Source organism: Anabrus simplex, chromosome 4, assembly GCF_040414725.1.
Source record: "Anabrus simplex isolate iqAnaSimp1 chromosome 4, ASM4041472v1, whole genome shotgun sequence".
Taxonomy (NCBI): Eukaryota; Metazoa; Arthropoda; class Insecta; order Orthoptera; family Tettigoniidae; genus Anabrus; species Anabrus simplex.
The window spans coordinates 238,594,378-238,616,568 of NC_090268.1; the positions used below are offsets into that span (position 1 = coordinate 238,594,378).

Genomic DNA, 22,191 nt, shown 5'->3' on the forward strand with positions numbered 1-22,191 from the left:
TCACAGTTTTTTGTTTATGTCTTTCTTCTTTATGTTATTTTTAACTGATGATGACTTCTAGGCTAGGTAGAAACACGTCCTATGTAGCTTTCTAGACAGAACATTTATAAAATGGCAAATGCGTATTTACAGGTGGACTTTATACAATTAAATTCTTTTAGAATTTTATCTTAGATATTTAAGGTAAATACGGAACCAGAATAAAGTTCATTTTTCTTGCTAAGTCCATATCAATGCCGAGCCACAATAAATGGGTGAACAGAATTTGATGAAAATTGGTATGTAAAGTCGGGGAATAAGGAACTACAGTCTAGGCTATAAATAATTTTATTCACCCTGGTTGAAATGGTAGTTTATGGGGAGGTGCTTAAAATGTAATTTTTAATTACTTATGTTATTGGTCCTATCAAAAAGTACTACATAACAAAAGTTATACAAAATACAATTTCCAATCATTTATATCTTTTCAGTTTTACAGTTCTGACTATGATAAGATCGGTGGTGGTGGTGGTGGTGGTGGTGATTTTTGTTTTAAGACGAATTCATGAATTTAAATGAATTTAAACTTTTGTTGCTTAGTCCACATCAATGCCGAGCATTACTAACATAGAAATACTGTTAAATCGTGTTAATTGGTGATGAATTTTGTCATGATTGTCATAAGGTGTAAAAACGCATGGTCATCAGCCTATATCGACAAGTAAGTTTGTGAAGATGATTATAAAAAACTGAAAAAATTGTAAAGAATAGCTTGAATAATGAGGCTAAAGGGCGTCACGAAAGGAAGGAGGACTCACTTTACATTAGATGCCCTATTATGACAGAGTCGGAAGAAAACTAAGTGTGAAGGCCTACAATATAGAAAGCTCATAAAATTGATCAACAATAACATTACATTGACCATTGTTTGTTGTGATGTGCTTTGCGTCTTCTGCAGTCACTCATCTCCGATAGAAGGGTGTTGCTTTTTTTTTTTTTGCTAATTGCTTTACGTCGCACTGACAGAGATAGGTCTTATGGAGACGACGGGATAGGAAAGGGCTAGGAGTGAGAAGGAAGCGGCCATGGCCTTAATTAAGGTACATCTGCGCAAGTCGCAATAGACGTGTGTGGCACGTTGTCATGATGGAACACCACTTCACTGTTTGTTAAATCTGTCCATTTCTCTTCAATTGCTTCTTTCAGAAAAGAGTCCAGCTGAGAACAATATCTTACTGAAGGATTTTGTAGTAGAGAATACCTTTCCAATGCCATCGAATACAAAACACCAAGCTGTAGAAAACATAAGTAAAAATCATTCTCGATGCCGATGATCTCGAAGGGCTGAGCAAGGGACCTAAACATAATTGGGGTAATCTTTCTCACTGTGATAATTTAATTTCTACCATAACTGAATCAGAATTAGCCATTAATAAGTTCATAAACATACAAGAAGAGGTCCGATATGAAGTCAAACGTAAACTATCTTATATCCTTAATCAACAACAAACCATTAAAACCCAACAGTGAAAACATAGCTAAAGCCCACAAACTAAAGAAAAAATTCAAACACAATGACTTAATAATAACAAAAGCTGACAAAGGGAACACTACCGTAATCATGGACAAAATTGACTATATCAATAAAGCACAAACTTTTTTTTTTACAAAAAAAAAAACAACTTCATAACCTCTAAAAAAATTCCAACAAATAAAATACAAAGAGACCTAAAAATCATTATTAAGAATGTTTCCTTTTTGTTTAATGGCCTTGAAAAATTCAAAATGATTATTATGAATCCGAAGCTTCCCACAGCAAAAGCGCTACCCAAGATCCATAAAGCCGACAGCCTCATAAGACCCATTATCAACCACACTCTTCATTCGTTTGATATTACTAACCTGTATGATAATGTGCTCGTTAACAACACCGTACAATTGATTAAGAACAATCTTTCCAAATTCAGCAAATTAAGTATAGGTAAAATAGATGATTTTATTCAGATTCTGAAATTTACATTGAATAATAACAGTTTCTTCACTCTCAATAATGTCATTTACCAACAGACAGGTCTTCCCATGAGGTCACCAGCTTCAGGGACCCTTGCGTATATTTAAATCGATCATTTAGAACATTCTCACATCACTGGTAAGATTAACGGCATTCAACACTGGACTCGCTATTGAACCCAAATGGTTCATGTCATTGGCATATAAATGTAATATGTCAAAACTAATATTAAATAAGGTAGAGTTCATATTTGAAGCAGGATATGTGTAGCAATCCGGCGTGCTAAGTTATATCTTCAACGGCACACGTGTAAGAAGCAGCGGAAATTGCATCAGAAATAGGGTCATGGAATTCTCCACTCTGAAGAGAAATGTGAGATTGGTATGAGATAGAGATAGGTTGGCAAGACTTTCGAATCAACGAATCACGAGATAGCACGCGGTAAAAGGAGCTGATATAGCAGCAGAAATACCAATGTGAAAGCACTGTGAAATAAGTCTAAATCAAGAAGTGATTATTAAAGGCAAATAAGACTTTCATACATTCATAAAATGTAATTAAGATATCCTGGCAAACGTCTGTGATCAGATACGTGGTTACCAGAGACCGGATGTGATGAGATTGTGTCGGGGAATCCCTAAGGCACGTGCACTGGATGAAGCCAAGCGCTGAAGAGAGGCACTCAACTCTTAGCTTCAGGACTGAATGTGTCGGACAGGTGTTGTGAACATCGCCGGAAAACGTATAGTCTGAGCATTTCTTGATGTAAAGGAACAATAACTTTTTCTGATCCTGGACTTAATCCGCAGGGATTTTTCCCATAAGGAAGTTAATAATATTAAATCGTTACAGATTAAATTACAAAGTGTAAAGTGCTGAGAGACTTGTTCTTCAAGCAGTATTAAACTTAGTTAATGACGAAGCTGCCGGGCACGATGAAGCTTGAATTAACACTGAGCAATGGATTCCAGTGGGAATAGGGTATTTAGCAAACTGTAACGTGGATGGAGTGTTTGTATGAAGAATTTATTTATTGTGTGTGTGTAATTTGTAATATAATTGATTTGTATGTTTTATGCTCAGTGAATCTGGGGATTGTACCAATTGTGTTGTACGTAAAATTGTGTCGGGAATATGATCTTCAAGGGGAGACTTGTGGAGAAGACCCCTAAGGATGGTAGTATTTCCATCATGATGGAGTGAGCACCGCATCAATGGGCTGACCCGATGGCTGAGATAGTGCATTGCTGAACCATGGAGCGGACCAGACAGGGATGAGTACATCTGATTTTATTCAGCTTCATCAGCTAATTGTGTAAATTTGTACACAATAACTTCTTGCATGTAATGTTTAAGGTTTGTTTGATTTAAATATGTAGCAAGGGTAAGCTAGATTTTAATAGTTAATTTTGTGGTACTAATGCCTTGGGAGTTTTGCATTTGTATACATAATATTCATGTCATAGTATTATATTGATCTTCAGAATCTATTCTTAAGCATGTGTTATGTCATCATCATCATCATCTTCCTTCCAAGTATTGGGCCATGTGTCCTGTTACGGTCCTGCATTTTTCTTTTTGCAAGACTTGAAATCAATCAAATGTCCTTCCGACAGGTTACTAGCCTGAAGGAAGTAAGACCATTGGTGGGGCTGCCACCTCTCAGCTAATGGACTAGCTGAAATTACAGCATTTCCTCCGTAATTGATGGAACGGTTATACCGCCGTGACTCAGTCGATAGGGCCTTGACTGTGGGAACAGGTTTGTTCATCTCGGGAAGATGAGGTTGGCATTTGGGCAGGAGAGGTTAAATCATCATCATCCTTCCAATTATTGGGCCATGTGGCCCGTTACGGTCTTGCATTTTCTTTCCATCGTTTCATTGGATGTCCTCTTGGTTGATAGCGTAGAAACTTCCAGATTCCATCCTTTGAACATGACGTTTCCAGTTTTCTTGGTAAACACAGATGTAATTGATTACTGGTTTCACATTCAATGTTATGTAATCTTCTAAAATAATATCAGCGTGTGTTGATGTAATATTTATTACAAGATTAGATGGCATTTAGTACATTTTTAGTTGTTCATGGGGCATGTTAGTAGTAATAGCAAATTGCAGGTTGTTGCGAGCTGTTTGTGCTTACCTTACAAAATAAAAAATTCTCCCCTTCGAATTGGTGCTCTTTTCTCCGTCTGCGGTTACGAACTGTCTGCTTCCCGGCTGCTTGTATTACTGCTGTCACTGCTTGCCTGTATGGCGCATCCACTCTGACGTCACGCCTATAGTATGTTCTCGATCTACCCCGCTGGCATATATATATATGGCCTTGTGTCGTTCATTCGGCAGGTCAGTTGTCGTATAACCTTGTTGAAGACAGTGGGAGCTGGAACTCTCCACACGGCTGGACCGTGTCCATTTTACTTGTAAACTTCGTACTGGACTTCTGTCAAGGGTGAGCAGACACTGTTTCTTTCTATCATTTAACGTGCCCTACCTTCCTATACTTGGGCATCGCCGTAGTAACGAAAATTGAACTTTGCTCCCTTCAGGATACATCTGAGTATTCATGCAGCGCAAATGTTCTGCCTTTTGGACATTCATATTCCTAAAATGTGGTGTAAATGGTGTACTGGACAGCTGATCTAATATTCTAGTCCATAAACATTCCTTACTTTTGAGATGAACTTTTGCATCGCGTCTGTTAGTGCTGGGGACTTGGCGGCTTGATCCTTATCTTATCCCATTCCTCCATTTCTTATTTCCTTATTCTATCCTTTATCTTCTATCTATCTTTATTTCTTTCCTTATCCCATCTATCTGTTAATTTTGCGTAAAAATGGCGCTTGCTCAAAAGATGTGGTCTGCTAATTTAATTTGTATGTTCATCGGTTAGCTTCTATTTTATTATCGCTTCTGCGCATGCGTGTGTGTTTTAATCCCTTCTGGGATCATTTGTTAGAATTCCTTTTTTTTTCTTTCTAATCTACCAAAAGGATCAGTCCCTGAAACTGGAGATTGGTTTATTTCAATTCTGAATCTCTTGAATTGTTTGGCATGAGGTTACATTACAATGTCATATTGTAAATATTGTATCAATTTGTGAGCTTATCTTGCAACTTTGTATTCTACTGGCACGAGCCTGAAACTTTATTTGATGTACCTCCCTTCTAGCGTATTGTGTAATATAATGCAAAGAAACTGATTTCAGAATCTATGGGTTTCCCCCCCATTCTTTTTCTTTTTCCCCTAATTGCAGTGTCGGAACATATGTCCAAAGATTGTAGTGATTGGTGCTTAGGAATTCGATTATGACGATGTAATTAAAATTTGTATCACCTACGTGTCTTAAAATCGAACTTAACGCTTTTATTACGCCATATGCTGGTTCATACTATTTGTTCTGATGTAAATATAATTTGTTACCCCTTTGAGATTGGTATAATATATTTGTTATTTTCAAACTTGTTTTCCAAAATTCTCTTTCACGAGTTCCTTTCCCCTATTACTTTTGTTTTCACTGGTACCTACTACGGCAATTCTCTTGGGTAGCGGCCCTTTAACTTGTTTATGCACATGTGTGGAGCTCTAAATTGCACTGTTTACGGTAATGTGGACACGATGTATTGAACTGTTATATTCTCATGTTGCACGCTTCTCGGCACTCTGCGCGGTTGTGTACTGTCAGTTCTGGGTACTTTGATATCTTGTTGTCTAGTGTCCTGATCAAGGGCACTTTCTTAAAAGCAAATCTCAATTACAACGCTATTTCTAGCAAGTTGATAGTAAGCAAAGACACTATCAAGTACAAAGACCGTAACAAGGTTTATGTTCGTTCTTCGAGAGAGATTCACCAATGTTGTGCTACGGATGTGAACCAGTGACCATCATTGAATATTACAGTTTATATTTCAATTCAGTGTTCATGGATAAGTGATTTGATTTTTTTTTTTTTGTCAGGTTAACGATATGTGCTGAGTTAGTTCATGTTTTTCAATATTTCGTTATTGAGTTTATTTTTATGCCTTGTCTGAGATATGGTTCTTTAACATTCAGAACGCTAGTGAGAGGAAGAGAACCAGCCATAACGTGGAATGAAATTTGACGAAGTTGATATTTGAATGCAAGAGATTGAGTATTCTCGAGGAATATTTTTGTGAATCCTGGTGAGGTTTGAATCAGTGGACGTTATAATTGAAGGCAAGATATTGTGTATTCCTGAATGTAGATTGCAAGGAATATTTTGTTACAAGCTCAATAGAGGCTGGATTCTTTTCTTTTTATTCAGTAATTAGTATTAATGTGTAATTTCCATATTGGTGGAACTTAGTATTGAGTCAGCTGGTTAAATGTATGTGTGAAGTTAAAGAAATATTTTCTTTTATATCAGATTTTCTCATGTTGTAATTAGATTGGATGTACTCGTCAGTCCGCGTTTATTTTGTGATAGTTATCGTAGAGGAGATGTAGAACGTCATGAAAGATGATGAAGTAATAAATCGATGAATTAAATTCGACAATTTAATAATTTGATATTTGGAAATTCGACAATTTGATAATTCAATTTTGATGTTTTTTTAAAAAGAATGTAACTTAAATTAACTTGTAAAGGTCAACTTAGTTTTTTTTTTTTTTGGAAATAATGTTCAGTAATTTAATAAATGAAACCCAATAAGAGGTAATTAAAATGGAATGATTAATTAATAAGTTAAGTCAGTAAAATTTTGTTATAATGAAGCCCTAAATATGGATCCATTAAAATATGTAATGAAGTGTCAACCACTCAATACGTATTTTTAAGGAGTTGAGATTAAGAAAGAGTATTGTTTTTGTCAGTGATTTAATGTGTGAAAATGAATTAAATTGAAACAGGCCAGCTTATTTAATTTAATAAATGAAGCATTTGGTGCTTATTGAAGACGATATTCCGAAGCTGTAACCGATGTTGTAACACTGATGAATAATTATGGGTTTCAGTTGACTTAGTGAGAGTTGAGTAACAATTTTTATTTTGATAGTATTGTCATTTTTATTTTTCGTTATTGTTTAGCCAAAGATTTTAAATAAATTTGTTTTACAAAAAGGTTTCCATTCATAATATTTTTATTATTTTCTCTTTTATCCTTTCTGCTTGTTAATTTAAGATTACGTTATTTTATTTTGAAATATCACCGGGGATCACCCGTGTACGACCCTGGGATTATAGCCGACGCCCAATATCATAGGCTGGAAGGGTAGACCATGTAAACAACACGTTTGTTATTTTAGACTCCCGTGTCACTAACAGCAATACAGTACTTGAACTTCTCAACTACATATAAAATTCACCATAGAGACAGAAAACAATAATGCCCTTAATTACCTGGACTTAATCATTATGCGCAACTGCAGCAACACTTTATCCTTTAATATATATAGGAAACCCACCACTATCGGTACCATCCGGCAAACTTCTCTGCACCCAGACATACATAAGAAAGAAGCTTACAATAGCATGGTAATCAGAGAATTAACTATTCCTTTATCTCACAAAAGTTATAAAAAATAAACTAATACGATTTACAATATTGCAGTATAGAACGGTTTCAGTAGAACCTTCATCAACAGAATCATCAATAGATATAAGAGCAGACCCAAGACTATCCTAGAAAAAGATTGCACTTTTAAAGAGAAGTTTTCCACTTTCACTTTCAATAATAGTAGCATTTACCAAATTTCTAATATCTTTAAAAAATGTAACATTAAAATAGCGTTTAGAACCTCCCACACCAACTTCAGACACATTTTCTATCCGCACACTGTCAACAATAACAATAATAACAAATAATAACAATAATAATAGATATTTGAATTCCGGAGTTTACAAATTAGAATGCCAATCCTGTACTTCCAGCTTTGTTAGTCAAACAGGCCGCAATTTTGTCATAAGGTACGCCGAACATCGCAACACTATCAAATATAATCATTTTTCAGCTATGAGTGAGCATCGTAAAGACTCCAGTCACGAATACACATCAATAGATAATGATCTTAAGATATTGCATTATGAGCAAAAAGGCACCTTGCTCAACATTCACGAGAGCATCCAGATCGATATAAATCAATTTATGAACCCCTCTCATAATTTAAATGAAATCAACAGGGGAAAAAAAGAGCATTCTACTTGAAATATTCATTCCATTTATTTGTCAGAACATCTATAATAAAAACAAACCCCACCTCCATCTCTACAACTCACCACCACTCCCCCCTCAGCCCTGCACCCCTTCTCCCCTTCCCCCTTCACTGCTCCCATCCTCACAAACATAGCTGAGCCAACAATAGACACGACTGAAAGAACGGGACCATTAACTTTGTGAAGGTCAGGCTGTTTGGAGAGTACAAGTACTTAATAAGTTTAATAGTTTCTTCACACTTATTTTTTACTAATCCACCCAAGTTTCTCATACAACCTCATTTTTTCCATTAAAGATTTGAACTTCATTGACGGTTTCCACTATGTGCCACATACAGTTCACCAGGCAACTGTTATCTTCTCTAACATAGCTTCTCAATTTTTTCGCTGCCTTTCTGACTATTTAAAGATAAAGCAAACACACCTAGCCAACATTGGAAACAATCATTGAGAGCGGGATCGCTAAAATTGAGAAGATCAGGCCTTTTCGAGAGTGCTACTATTCTAAAATTTGAACTTCATTGGCAGTTTTCCATTGTGTCACATGCATTTCGCCTGGCACTTGTTTCCTCTCAAATTTGGATTCTCGAGTTTTTCACTCCCCTCTTTAACTATTTAAGGGGGTGACTCTGCAGAGACAGACTGTCATTCTGAATTTTTTAACACAATGATTTCATCCTGTTTTTATTATAACACTGCATATTTTTAGACTAAGAGGTCAACAACCTCACCATGATCACTTATTCTTCGTTTCCATCACATCTCATTTGTTTTCATTCTTTTCTTCATTGGGTTTAACACTTTTTTTTAGCTTTAATTACGTAAAAACGTTAACTTTTTTCACTGAAGATGTCTCAAACGAGTTGATTATTGCTCCATCTAATGATGGAAATGTGTATATATTGAATTGTTTCTTATTTCTGTCATGTCTCTTGTTTTTCATTCTTTCCTTCATTATGTTTCTAACACATATTTAGCTTTTTTCAATGAAGATGGCTCAAACAAATTGAAACATGTTTGACTATTATTAGTCCTTCTAAAGATGGAAATGTGTATGTATTGAATAGGAGAACATATTTAATTTCTTTTGTAAAGGTTAATGTCAGACAAACAAACTGATGTATGTGTCAAATTCATACGCTACGTACTGTTGGCTGGCACCATCTCTTAGTGAAACTGGAAAAGACTTATGCATACACCTGGTATTTGATGTTTGATAACCCGCCTACGGATTAGGGACATAATCATGAGAGGTTGACAGCCATGGTGCATATTTGTCTTGAGGTAGCCTAGTTATGGATGTGAAAAAAGTCATGGAGTTGCTTACTATTGAAGACAAGATTTAAATCCTTCAGAAAGTGGACAGGCAGCCTCATATTTGGATACACAGAAGTGGCGTGAATGTTGAAACTCGCACCTTCAACTCAAAATGGTCCGGATATTGCTAAAGTGTTGTCACGTTCAAGATGACTGCCAATGTCATTCTTTCACACATGGGCGAGTGTAACCACAAAATAATTCATGGTCAAAGAATGAGACTAGAAAACCATTTTTAACAATATATTAGTCCAAAATATAACGCTTCAAAGAACAGTTATATTTGTTGTCTCATGTTTTTTCACACAAGTATGAAGGATGAGTTCTCCACCTAATCAATACTTTATTTTACATAGTGTCAATATTATTTACATAAAAGGACAGTACCGGTTTTGACCGATAAATAGGTCATCTTCAGCTGTTGAAGAATCTGCTTAATAGCGACTGTACAGAATAAATACTACTAAAATTTAAATTAAACAAGAATGCCATTAAAATAAACTGAATGCCACTATTCTAAAAAATACTTAAGGTTAAGATATTGTGACATTTTAGGTCTATTGTAATTGGCCGTGAATTTTATGTGACTGGACTATACGCCATGTGTTCCGCACAGAGTGTCGGCAGCGGAACCCAAAGGGATGACTTTCTTCTTTTTCTTTTTGTATTATCTGTTGAAGGGTGAAATACAATGTTATCGCCACAAGAGAAGATGGGAAAAATTTTAATACTGCTGAACTCTTCATCCATGAGAAGTATTACATTCAAAATCTTTCGTAATATCACAACTTCAGATTCGACGTCTTAATAAACATTCTCCAACAAGTGTGCGTAAAAGCTGTGATATCACATTTCCGGAAGGCATAAATAATAATATTCGGAAATTAAATTAATTGTGGAATTAATCAACTAATTAATTAACAAGAAATTAGGGGACATGTTAATTACAACGTCGAGAAATTCAAGACGTCAATCAAGTCACGAGGTATGACGTCAGAGCTCAGAATATAGGTGGCAAACCGAACTACATTATTCTCACTTGCTTATCTGCTGGCTACGCGTGTTGCTCGGAAGCTCACTACGCAGGGAGGTCTTTTGTAGACCTGGACAGCTGTTACTTGCACCACGAGGAGAACAGTGTCATTTCTTGACAGTTTTTTTTTTTTTTTTGCTAGGGGGCTTTACGTCGCACCGACACAGATAGGTCTTATGGCGACGATGGGATAGGAAAGGCCTAGGAGTTGGAAGGAAGCGGCCGTGGCCTTAATTAAGGTACAGCCCCAGCATTTGCCTGGTGTGAAAATGGGAAACCACGGAAAACCATTTTCAGGGCTGCCGATAGTGGGATTCGAACCTACTATCTCCCGGATGCAAGCTCACAGCCGCGCGCCTCTACGCGCACGGCCAACTCGCCCGGTTCTTGACAGTTTAACAGACCATCTACAGTCATAACAGATGTCAATAGTGTCTAGGAAGAAAGTACGTATCATTACAAGTCAATTGTGAAACCACAAGTGAGGAATCTGTACTAATATTTTTGTGAAAATTTCAGTGCACATCAAGCAGTACCGGTTCGATACCGGCCAAGGCAATGAAGACCTACAGTAAGAAATTCGTGTGCCCCGGAGACATCGCCCACATCAGGATGCAGTACTAAAAGACAGGACCAATACCGACAGCGACCTAATGCCATGAATCCAGCCTAGAAGGAGACCAGGGTCATCAAGACATCCAAGTCAAGTCAACATTCCATTTATACTGGGTATTATCTGTTCTATGTAGTAGTAATAAGTAGTTAACTTTCTTCTTGAAGGGATCATTGATTAAACAGTAGTTTGAGTAGATTTCTAGTATCTTTACTATGTCATTTTCTTGTGTTATACGACGTTGAATTTGTATTTTATCCTACTATGTGATTTTAAGGTGTGTGATGACGGTATGTCAACCTCATCGACCACGCGGGTTTCAATAAGTCATGTCATCGGACAAGTATCTGGTTTAAATATCAGCCATCGGCTAACCTTTAAGGAACATTACGTTACTATAATATTGAGGATTGTGTGCGCGTGATATTTTTATTCTTCGGAATTTATTTCTCTTATATTTTGCCGAAAGTGTTTGCTACATTTTTCATGAGGGAGCAGGCTCATCTGACATATTAATGTTACGTTAACGATACGGAGAGCTTTCTTTTGGATTCAATTTCATACTTCTAAGGGAGGACATTGTCTGATTATTATATTTACATGTGGTTCCAGTCATTTATGAGAATTTCCCCGTGATATTTTATATGGATGTGGCGAATTATTTTTGATATTTTTGAAATATGTACAAATCATGGGGCCAGGGAAGAAACCCTCTAACCCCCAAAACTGTACTATATGTATATATTGTACCAGGAAAAGTTTTTGGGTAAAGGGCATGAGTAGGACCTCAGGGAGTGGAACTTGGTTTTGGAGCCGATACAGAGTAGGATAGACTCGCAGAGCGAATAATAGATGGTTATAAATTTTTTTTTAAAACAATTTATTAATTCTTCACCCTGCAATATGATTATTGGACTCAAATCTGGCATTGAAATTAAAAGTTTGAACGTAATCTTCCTGAATTCTGTTCATGAAAATTAAATGAATATCACTGATTCCAAAGTCTTTCATATGTGAGAATACGAGGTATTAGATTTCCACCTGAAGTCTTTCTAAATATGAGCACACACTTGTAATTGCAAATTGACATGAGAATTTAAATTTCTGAAAGTTTTTCAGTTTTTCAGTTTGTAAACCTTGATGTATAGCACACTTGAAGAGCCTAAAGTTCTTCTATGAGATATGAAAATTAAATTAATCACAAAAGATGAACTTCTGAGAAATTATGAGAACTTTGAAATATTTATTCACACGCGGCACTGAAGTTTCCACTGTTCAAAATTAATGAGAAAATTTTAGTCAGTTTGTTACTACTCACTTAATGAAAGAAATGTTGCAACAAATGCTGAATGACGGACGTCTGGAATGTTCCGTGGAGAATCAGGATCGGCAATGTTCCATTAACACACCATGTTGACGTCCCTCCACGAGGTGATGATTGCTGGAACTGGATTGTGTAGAATTGCAGCTCGTTAAGGTGATTTTTCGCACACGGAAAATTCACTTAGTGCGAGTAGTTATCATTGACACTGTCATTTACTGTCGAACACAGTTTATGGCGTAATTGAACTTTAAGACGTTAAATGAATGATCACAGTTTTTTCTGTATGAAATACTATTTAAAGTCATTACTGAAAATGTCCATAATTACACAGTTCACACTTGAAAAAGGCAAATCATTGTCTATAGTAACAGTCTTTGAACACGGTCATTAAGTCACTAAGGATTATTTTCTAATTATCTGGTTATTATAACGTCATATTACCTCAGAAAAAGTTGTTAGTATTCATCCAGTTTACTACTGTAAGTCGTATACTAATATGGCATGAACACTACGTGAATAAAGAAACACAGTTCAATACTCGAAAAGAAATGAGTTCTGGTAATTCTACACATTAGTTTCTGTTCATTGTAGAAGTTCAATATCATATGAAGTAAACTAAGTCCGCACATAATGATATACTCTGTGAACGTTAAATATTTGGTATTTGCACTTCAATAAGTTCACTCATATTATATTCTCAAATGTCTTTAGAATTACACTGTAGTCGCGACGCGATATACTAAATACAGTGCGACTTCTTTTATAATTTTGTCGACGATATAACTTCGTATTGACCAGTCTACCTACAACAATCGGCTTTTGAATCTCCACTTGTACACAACAACACATTTAAATATTAGTTACGTCAAGAATATGAAAATGAAAATCGTGGGTCAAACAAGCTGCAGTTTTAATATCACCCCTTCTCAAGAAGAAAAAAGAAGATCCGTTTCATTTTATTTTTAGTTTTGAACATTTTAAGTTAACCAGAACTGCCAAGTTAAAACACATTCAATTTAAATTTATATTTTCAATCTTGACCAACCTACAATCAGTTCAAATCTCCACTTATTGTTGACGACACATCCTGTCACCAGACACGATACGTCAAGTACTTAATATGATATAGGGGTCACATAAACCCCGATTTGCAACCCTCTTCACCGAAAAGGAGATCCATTTTAGTTTTGGACATTTTCCATATTAAATAGATTAGGACCAAAAAACTTTACTGTATTGACTTATGTTTGTATATATTGTATATAATGTATATGTTGTATATAGTGTATATATTAGTATGTTTATATTAGTTAAAAAGGTCCCAAACCTTGACCTAAAGGTTGTTTACAGGCTGAAGATGCCTAAAATAATGGGTGAAACATGTACCTGACCAAATGAGTCTACATAAAATCATGTAGATAATAACCACATTAAACGTGGAAAGTATTGAATAGGTGGTTTTTTATTTAATTATCCTTGATATCTATGCCTAATTACTGAGCATTTCGCGCGAGCAAGCAACTTCCTTCTCAGTCAGCCATCTTGTCAACAACAGAATACAGATTTCTCGATCAATATTTTAATCAATTCTCTTTGCCAAAGTTGCATACCAGAGCACTCTGGTGACACTTTGAGACACCAAGAACAGATTTCAATTAGAAATGTTTCCGGAAAATGCCAACAGATGTCACAAATGTCTCCAATATGCGACCTTGCATCCTGGCGTACCAGTCCGCTTACGGGTGCATAGGGGTTAAGGCGTTGAAAAGCTTGCGAAAAGAAAAATTCTTTTCGAGAAATATCTCTAGGGGAGGTGAGCTTCGAGCGACAGGTGACGTCACTTGACTTCGCCTAGTGCACTCGTGGAGTCTGGCACATGCTGGAACATTCCTTTGCTTAGCTGTTCGTACGTCGGACGGATATTTTATGCTGGAATAACGTTTCTTTCGATTGATATGGGCCAGGACCTAGGCTTTCCTGGTACAATATCTTAACCTTAAGTATTTTTTAGAATAGTGGCATTCAGTTTATTTTAATAGCATTCTTGTTTAATTTAAATTTTAGCAGTATTTATGCTGTACAGTTACTATTAAGCAGGTTCTTCAACAGCTGACGATGACCTATTTACAGGTCGAAACCAGTACTGTCCTTTTATGTAAATAATATGGACACTATGTAAAAGTATTGATTAGGTGGAGAACTCATTCTTCATACTTGTGTGCTTTAACTATCAATACGGACTATGAAGCTAATAGATTATAGTATCATGTTTTTCATGCCTTTAAATACTCTCTCCTCTCATCTTCAGAAATGGTAGATACAGCTTTCACTGTATCCATACATACATGACAAAAAACTGCAAGCATGTTGAAAAAACTTATATCTAGTGTTGGATAGAGTTTATTTGCGTACTCAATAGCACATTTTATCGTTTACCATGTTCTCTTTCCTTGTCCCCAGCAGAAACGTCTTAACAAGATTTTTACTACAACTGAACATATCCAAGTTGTATTAAATTGTTCCTTGTTATGTTAAAAAGTACAAGAACATGAACAAAAAGTGATTATGAATAAGTAAAATAATATAGTGCTTTATATAGAGATGGTATGAATATTATTCCAGTCCCAACAAATCATCCAAGAGTGTGTGTCATAATGCTTTCAAAACCTGAAAACTATCACTGTACTCCAAATGCAGATAGGTTGTGGATGCTACATGTAATCTGATGAAAGGCAAGCTGGAAAGCCAAAATGTTCACCAATAAAAATCCGTAAGGCTCAATGATCTTTCATAATATACAGCTAGTCCTTCAACAGGGAAAGGACAGATCTTAGAGAGAGGTTCTAAACTTGGAAGTGACAAAATGCAACCTGAAATTATGTAACAATATTTTATAAATTCTTATACCTTCTTAAATTGTCAATTTGTAACTCTTCTTCTCTAGGAGGTATCCACACATTAGAAACATTCATCCTCAGCTGGGATGGAGTATTCCACTGAGCGCTATAGGGGAGAGCAGGGGCATTAGAGATGGGGTTACGACTAAACACCACCACACGCTGCCCAATCTGAAATAGATTTCATATCATTAAACCAACATAAAACATATTTTATCACTATAATACCGAGCGTTACAGTACACAATTACCTTGCACGCTGGGTGACACCACAAGTGAGTTGGAGACCACTGCTGATTACGTACAGGAAGCTTTTGCCATGTCCACACTGGCTCAGTCATTGATAACAACCAAACGTCACTGAACACCATATTAGGACCACCACATCCACCTGCAAATATGAATCCTATTTTAGAAAACCCACCTTCTGACTCAGGGCATTAGCCTGCTCAACAAACAGGAAAGTTAAACTTTGGAGGGGGGGAGGGGGACACACACGTACACACACACACGCGCGCGCGTGCGAGCACACACATACACATATAGTTTTACAAGGAATAAGAATTACAGAGTTGGAAACTTTTCATTTCAAAAATTCCATGTGCATTGACCAGGACCCACATTGTGGCCACTTTGGTGAGAAGCCAGAGACCGTATCACTTGGCAACCACATCCTTCATTCTTCTTCTTCTTCTTCTTCTTCTTCTCCTTCTTCTTCAGGCAATGTATCGGTCAAATTTGGTGAAAATGATTAAAATACTCCATATTTGGATTTTACATTTTTGCTATGTTCATATCTTGTACTTTATTTATGCGCTCTGTTGTATTTAAATATCAGCCGTTTAAAGCCCTTAGCAGCCATTTAAATGAGGTGGGTGTTGCCTCACATTGTCACTATTCTCATAAATATCTTTTGTTTTGTTTTTCGTAGACTCACCAAAACATGACAGTAGCAACATAAAGACTATACTATCTTCACAGGTAGTATTCAAAGTAATACCTGTGTACTAAAGTCTTGCTTCGAATGAGGTTTTAGAGCGCTGGACAGTAGGTAAAACACAGAATCCCAATGAATCATTGCAGAGTGTAATATGGGCTAAGTGCCCACAGGAAGTTTTGTGCCAAAGAAAAAACTGGAGACTGCTTTAAAATCAGCAATTGCTGAATGCAACATGGATTGTGAGGCAAGTGAGAAACTAAAAGCTAATGTTAGCGGTGTTAAAGCAGCTCAGGACAGAAAATTTGTGTAATGAGGGACAAACGCAGACTTGAACACAGTCGAGTGTCTGGAAGACAAGGGTTCAAAACAGCCAAAGCAAACCAAAACTCTCAAAAATTGCTTGTGAGGCCAGGAAGACGGCAGCAGAGGGTCCAACATATGGTGCTGAGGAGTTTTAAGTCAACTAGATACATGTACTGGACTATTGTTAATGTCTACATTTCCGTCTCTTTTTCTCAGAATTTTTTCCCCAGCACTTTTCAAGATTCACAATGCTCCTCATGACACAATTTTCAACCACGTGAAATTCTTAGGATAGTTTCAGATACAACATAATAACAAACTAATGCTCAAAGTTTACAATATATACAGTAGTTCAGGAGCAATTGATTTTTCTCATCATGATCATTATAAAATGTAAAAATTGAGTTATGCATATGTGAAAAATTTTTCTTTTAGTGTAATTAAAATTTGTCAAAACCCACACATCACTTCTTTTATAGTAGTATTTTAAAACTGAGGTAAAATTTTCAGCCAGATCTGTTGGACAATGATTAGTCCCACTGACAAGCAAGGTCAACGATGCATATCCATCTCCTCCATTAATTTCTAATGAATAGTACACCCTCCTCCAACTCCAGTTCTTTGAGATTCAAGATGACACAGTCCTATCTCCCATGGGGCCTACAAAGGTACCTCTTCTTCTGTTGCTGAGCGGAAGCATATCTAACAGTCTTCTTCTCACACAATCACTTCCTCCCCTCATCATGTGGCCAAACCATCTTAGTCATGACTCCTGGATCACATCCTTCATTATTTACAACAACACCAACAAAAGAGCAGAAGAGAATGAGATCGAGGTTGTGAAGTCTGCTTCTGAGGAAGTAAAGCAAGGTCACGAGCATCAAGATCTCCAGTTGTTTTACACAGCATAAATCCAACAGACTACTCCAGTATCCTAGACCGTGGAAGCATAAATCAAATCAGAAGGGAATAAACAAGTGTACAAACATAATAACTACATAAAAGACAAAGACAGAAAGGAACAAGATAAGTCCGATATACAGTACATATGTTTATATACCACTGCCTTTTATAAATGCCGGCCCCGTGGTGTAGGGGTAGCGTGCCTGCCTCTTACCCGGAGGCCTCGGGTTCGACTCCCGGCCAGGTCAGGGATTTTTACCTGGACCTGAGGGCTGTTTCGAGGTCCACTCAGCCTACATGATCAGAATTGAGGAGCTATCTGACGGTGAGATAGTGGCCCCGGTCTAGAAAGCCAAGAAAACCGGCCGAGAGGATTCGTCATGCTGACCACAAGATACCTCGCAATCTTCAGGCTTTCGGGCTGAGCAGCGGTCGCTTAGTAGGCCACGGCCCTTCAAGGGCTGTAGTGCCATGGGGTTTGTCTTGGTTTGGTCTTTTATAAATCTTTTATCTTTCACTTTTCTGGCATTACAACTTTTTTTTTTTTTTTTTTTTAAGTGTAACGGCTTATCTGTAACAGTCTCACTTCTAAATGGTCATAATGGCTCTTTCTCCTGAAAACTCAACAGGAGCTGTGGCATTAGTAAACGATAAGCGCAGTACACAAGCTATGTGACAGACATTACAGGTGCATCTTGTTCTAACATGTACAGAACTGGTAAAATGTACAGAGAGGTCAATATCTACTCCTGGATGCACAGTTCGGGTCACAGGAGAAGCACTACTGAGTGCAATGATCGTCTTTTCATCATTCAAGATCTTCGTGATAAACACACATCAGCTGTGGAGGCTAGAAATTGTTTGCAGCAAGTATGGGGCACGAACGTCAGTAAAAGGAAATAAGGAAGAGGTTGTGGAAGCGGATTTACCGTCCAAGAGGCCTGCCACAGGACCTCTGCTCATACGTGAGAACCATACCTCTAGGATGCAATTTGCCACACTGCCCATCAAATCTAGACTGTGGAGTAGTGGAGGTCAGTGCTGTTTACGAATGAATCCAGATTCTATTCGAGGGCACAGGTCGGAAAAGGGCCCAGGGAATGTTATTCACCCTGCACTGTTCAGTGGGGGTCTGTCATGGTCTGGAATGGGATTACCACTGATACACTCACGGAGCTTGTGTTTGTCAAGAATAGAGGTCTGACGGCCCACCGATACACTGAGGAGATTTTAGTGGATCACGTGGTGCCTTTTCCACCTGTTATTGGCAAGAACTTTATCCTAATGTTAAACAACACTTGCCTACATATTGCCATCTGTACACAAGTACCTGGATGAAGTCAGGATTGAGCACACGGAGTGGCCCGATTATAGTCCCGACCTAAACCCAATAACGCACGTCTGGGATATGCTTGGGAGACATGTTAGAAGTTGTTTCCCTGACTCACTGGCACAATTTTGGACTGTGCTCCAGGCAGAATGGTACTTTATACCACAAGAGAACATTCAAAATTGCCTGATCGAGTCACACTGTAGCTGTGGCTAGAGGTGGTAATACCCATTAATACAGTTACTAAGGCAATGGAATTGTGTTGCAAACAAGTGGGTTACCATACATCAGTGCAGAGCTCCAGGTTTTGACATTTCCAAATTTGTGTTGGTGCACTGTTGTTATGATCACGATCAATAACAATTAGGCCTATTGTGCTGAAACTTATCAAATAGACTAATAAAGTCATATTGTTGAAATGTCACAATATGAACATTTTAACAACATTAAATTTTGACTGAAATATGCAGTGTTTCGCTTTCTTTGCCAACCAGCGTAATTATATAATAGCCCAAACACTCTTGTCGCAGTGCTTAATACTGTTTGCACATGCTGGCCTCGGTAAAATGTTTTATGATTACAATTTCCTCTTCCTTACTATTTGTCCCACATTAGTGTTTTTGCTGTCTGTTGCCACTTGAGACAATTATAGATAATATATTTACTCTCTTCAGGTTGTTGTGTGGGTGTCAATATAGCGGAGCTCCCATCTTTCATACGTTTTCCATTCACTTCCACTACAAGGAATGTTCTGTCAGCTCAAAGTATGCATCTCTACCATCATCGCCAGCTCTCCTTGCCCCTGACGTGATTCCATACCACCTGCACATTCTTTTATTGGTGACATTAGCACTGAGTGGCATGTCACATGTCCAATGAAGTATGCTTGTTTCCATGACAGTAAATGCTCTACCCTCATTCTGCACTATACAGAGCCCCATATAATTTTAATTAGTCTGGTATCTTCTAGCTGCACAGTAACAAGCCACAGCCCACCACTTCAGATCACATTATTAATGTAAATAAACAACTGCATGAATAAAATACATCAACTTCAGAAAGCTATGGAGAAACATAGAGAAAGAGATTTTAGTGTCTGAATGTGAATGAATGTGGCATCCGTCTGGATCAAGGGACCCCTAAACCCATTTGTGCAACCTGTCCATTTTGCACTCACCAAAGAGAAAACCCTTTCAACATGGGCAATGGACCCTGGAATGCTAAATACAAATGATACCAACTTTGAAATGTTTTTAATTTCTTGTGATTTTGCAAGTTTTGCAAGTTTAAGTAGTGCCACCCATCGATTACTGGCGTTCGTTTCTGCTTTTAAATATGTGCCCTCCTGAGCAAGAAAATGTTTCAGAGTGCAAAATTCCTCATACGTTTAATCTAAATTTAAGATGATGCTTATTTTTAAACACCTCAGCAGCATATTTAAGGTCATCATACTGCAATGATGATGACTGGAGACTAAATTTAAACACCCTTTTAAGATCATATTCATTAAAATCAAAATTCTTGTCAAGATAATGCAACATATCTTTGCAGAGGCTCAGGGAATCATTGGGAATTTTGCATTGTTTCTCAGCAGGTTGTAGAAGCTTGTTCAGAATGCTGCTTGTAAAATAAGCATAACCACATTACATACATACACACATACATACATTTCTGAATATAATAACCACCAAAGGATATCTGGCCTTTAAAACAAACCACTGTGTATACAAATTTACTTGCAATGAATTCAAGTGAACACAATGTCTCTTACTAACTTTCTAATCAGGTACCAAAATATATGATAATATACAGTATTGGTATTACATAATTATGATAACTGATAATAAAACATCAGACAGTAATGCTTCTGACTTCATTCATATAACAGTCCATTGATAGGTGCCTTCTAAATGACATTGTTGTAGAGGTTCTTGTATATATTATCTTGAATTATGATAATGCATGATGTCACTTCTCAACTGGAAAGATACACAGTTTATGAACGGGTCTCTTCTGTACACCAGACGTACATCATACAGTTGCTACACGCACTACGACGTCGACACCAGGATAAACTGCTTCAATGACACCATATCTCCAACCAATCAGGGTTAAGTTGTCATCCTTTATGAGAATATTTCCCAGAAATGTTGATTCAGCTGCTGCATGTGTTGTCATCAGGAAAGTCTGCCAATGGGAGTTGAGGTGAAATCAAATTCAGGTAAGGATGTGATGGGCTTACTGATTTAGAAAATAAGCAGGTGTGAGGTAAGGAGAGTCTGATAGGTTATCATTGTTTCTGATCAGTGGTCGCAAGTTCAGGCAAGCTTTTATTTGAGTTAGTAGGGTAGTCAGTTCTTCAAAGGTGAGCTAGTTAGAGCCCATTGCTCTTCTGAGATTGTGTTTGATGGATCCTATAGCGGCTTTCCACATCCTCCAAAGTGGGGCACAGATGGGGTAACAAAATGCCACATTAGTCCCGTAGATGTAGTGTACATTAATTCTTACCTCTGGTAATGATTCTTAATGATCTTTGAATTTCCCGATTAGCTCCAACAAAATTTGTGCCGTTGTCACTATAAATGTTTGAAGGATGCCCTCTATGGGATACGAAATGGTGTAAGGCTTCTAAGAAAGCACTGATGATGACATCTGACACTAGTTTCAGATAGAGTTTTTGTTGCTACGCAAATGAACAATGTAATGTAAGATTTACACTTAATCTTGTCGTGCTTACTGCCAGTTTTTGTTAGAAAGGGACCACCATAATACAGACCCACCTTTGTAAATGGAAGAGCAGGCGTAACATGTTCCTTGGGTAAATTACCTATAAGCTGTTGTGCAGCGGTTATACTTAGTTTTCTTGCAGATAAAGTATGAATGGATACACATCCAAACAATTTGTCTTATGGTTGGGGTCCACTTGCAATCATCATTCATGAAGATGATTTCAATATAAAATCCTCAAGATTACTCAAGCTACAATGTGTAGTTGAATACCGTTTACTACTCATAACAAACTGCTTCAAAGAGCCATCAGAACACAACTTTGATCCTGTCAGTTAAAAAACTTGACACAGCCTATAAAAAAAATGCATCAAGATAACTCAAGCACTTATGCATGCTAAGGAAATATCAGAGTTAAGGAAGAATAAGAAAGTGAGTTCACGTAACATAAGGAACCTGATTCCGATACTTGATCATGACGGCTGCATTCACATACGTGGAAAACTTCTCAGTGCTCCATTGTCCTGTGAATCTACACATGAAATCATATTGTATGTTCATTATCATCTGATGAAACTGATAATAATAGGTGAACATTACTCTAAGCTGTTAAATGCGAGGGAAAGTACGTGCTTGCGGA

General features: G+C 37.2%; 1 protein-coding gene across 2 annotated transcripts in view; it reads right to left on the bottom strand.

The window, feature by feature from the left end:
* The window catches only part of Fbxo42 (F-box protein 42), a 104,469-nt gene that overhangs the window by 3,299 nt on the left and 78,979 nt on the right, over positions 1-22,191 (bottom strand). For both annotated transcript variants that reach the window (XM_067146418.2, XM_067146419.2), the window contains 2 exons: positions 15,600-15,739; positions 15,359-15,519 (listed from right to left, as the gene is read on the bottom strand). In XM_067146418.2, coding sequence (XP_067002519.1) covers positions 15,359-15,519; positions 15,600-15,739 — 301 coding nt within the window. The remainder of the gene's footprint in view (positions 1-15,358; positions 15,520-15,599; positions 15,740-22,191) is intronic.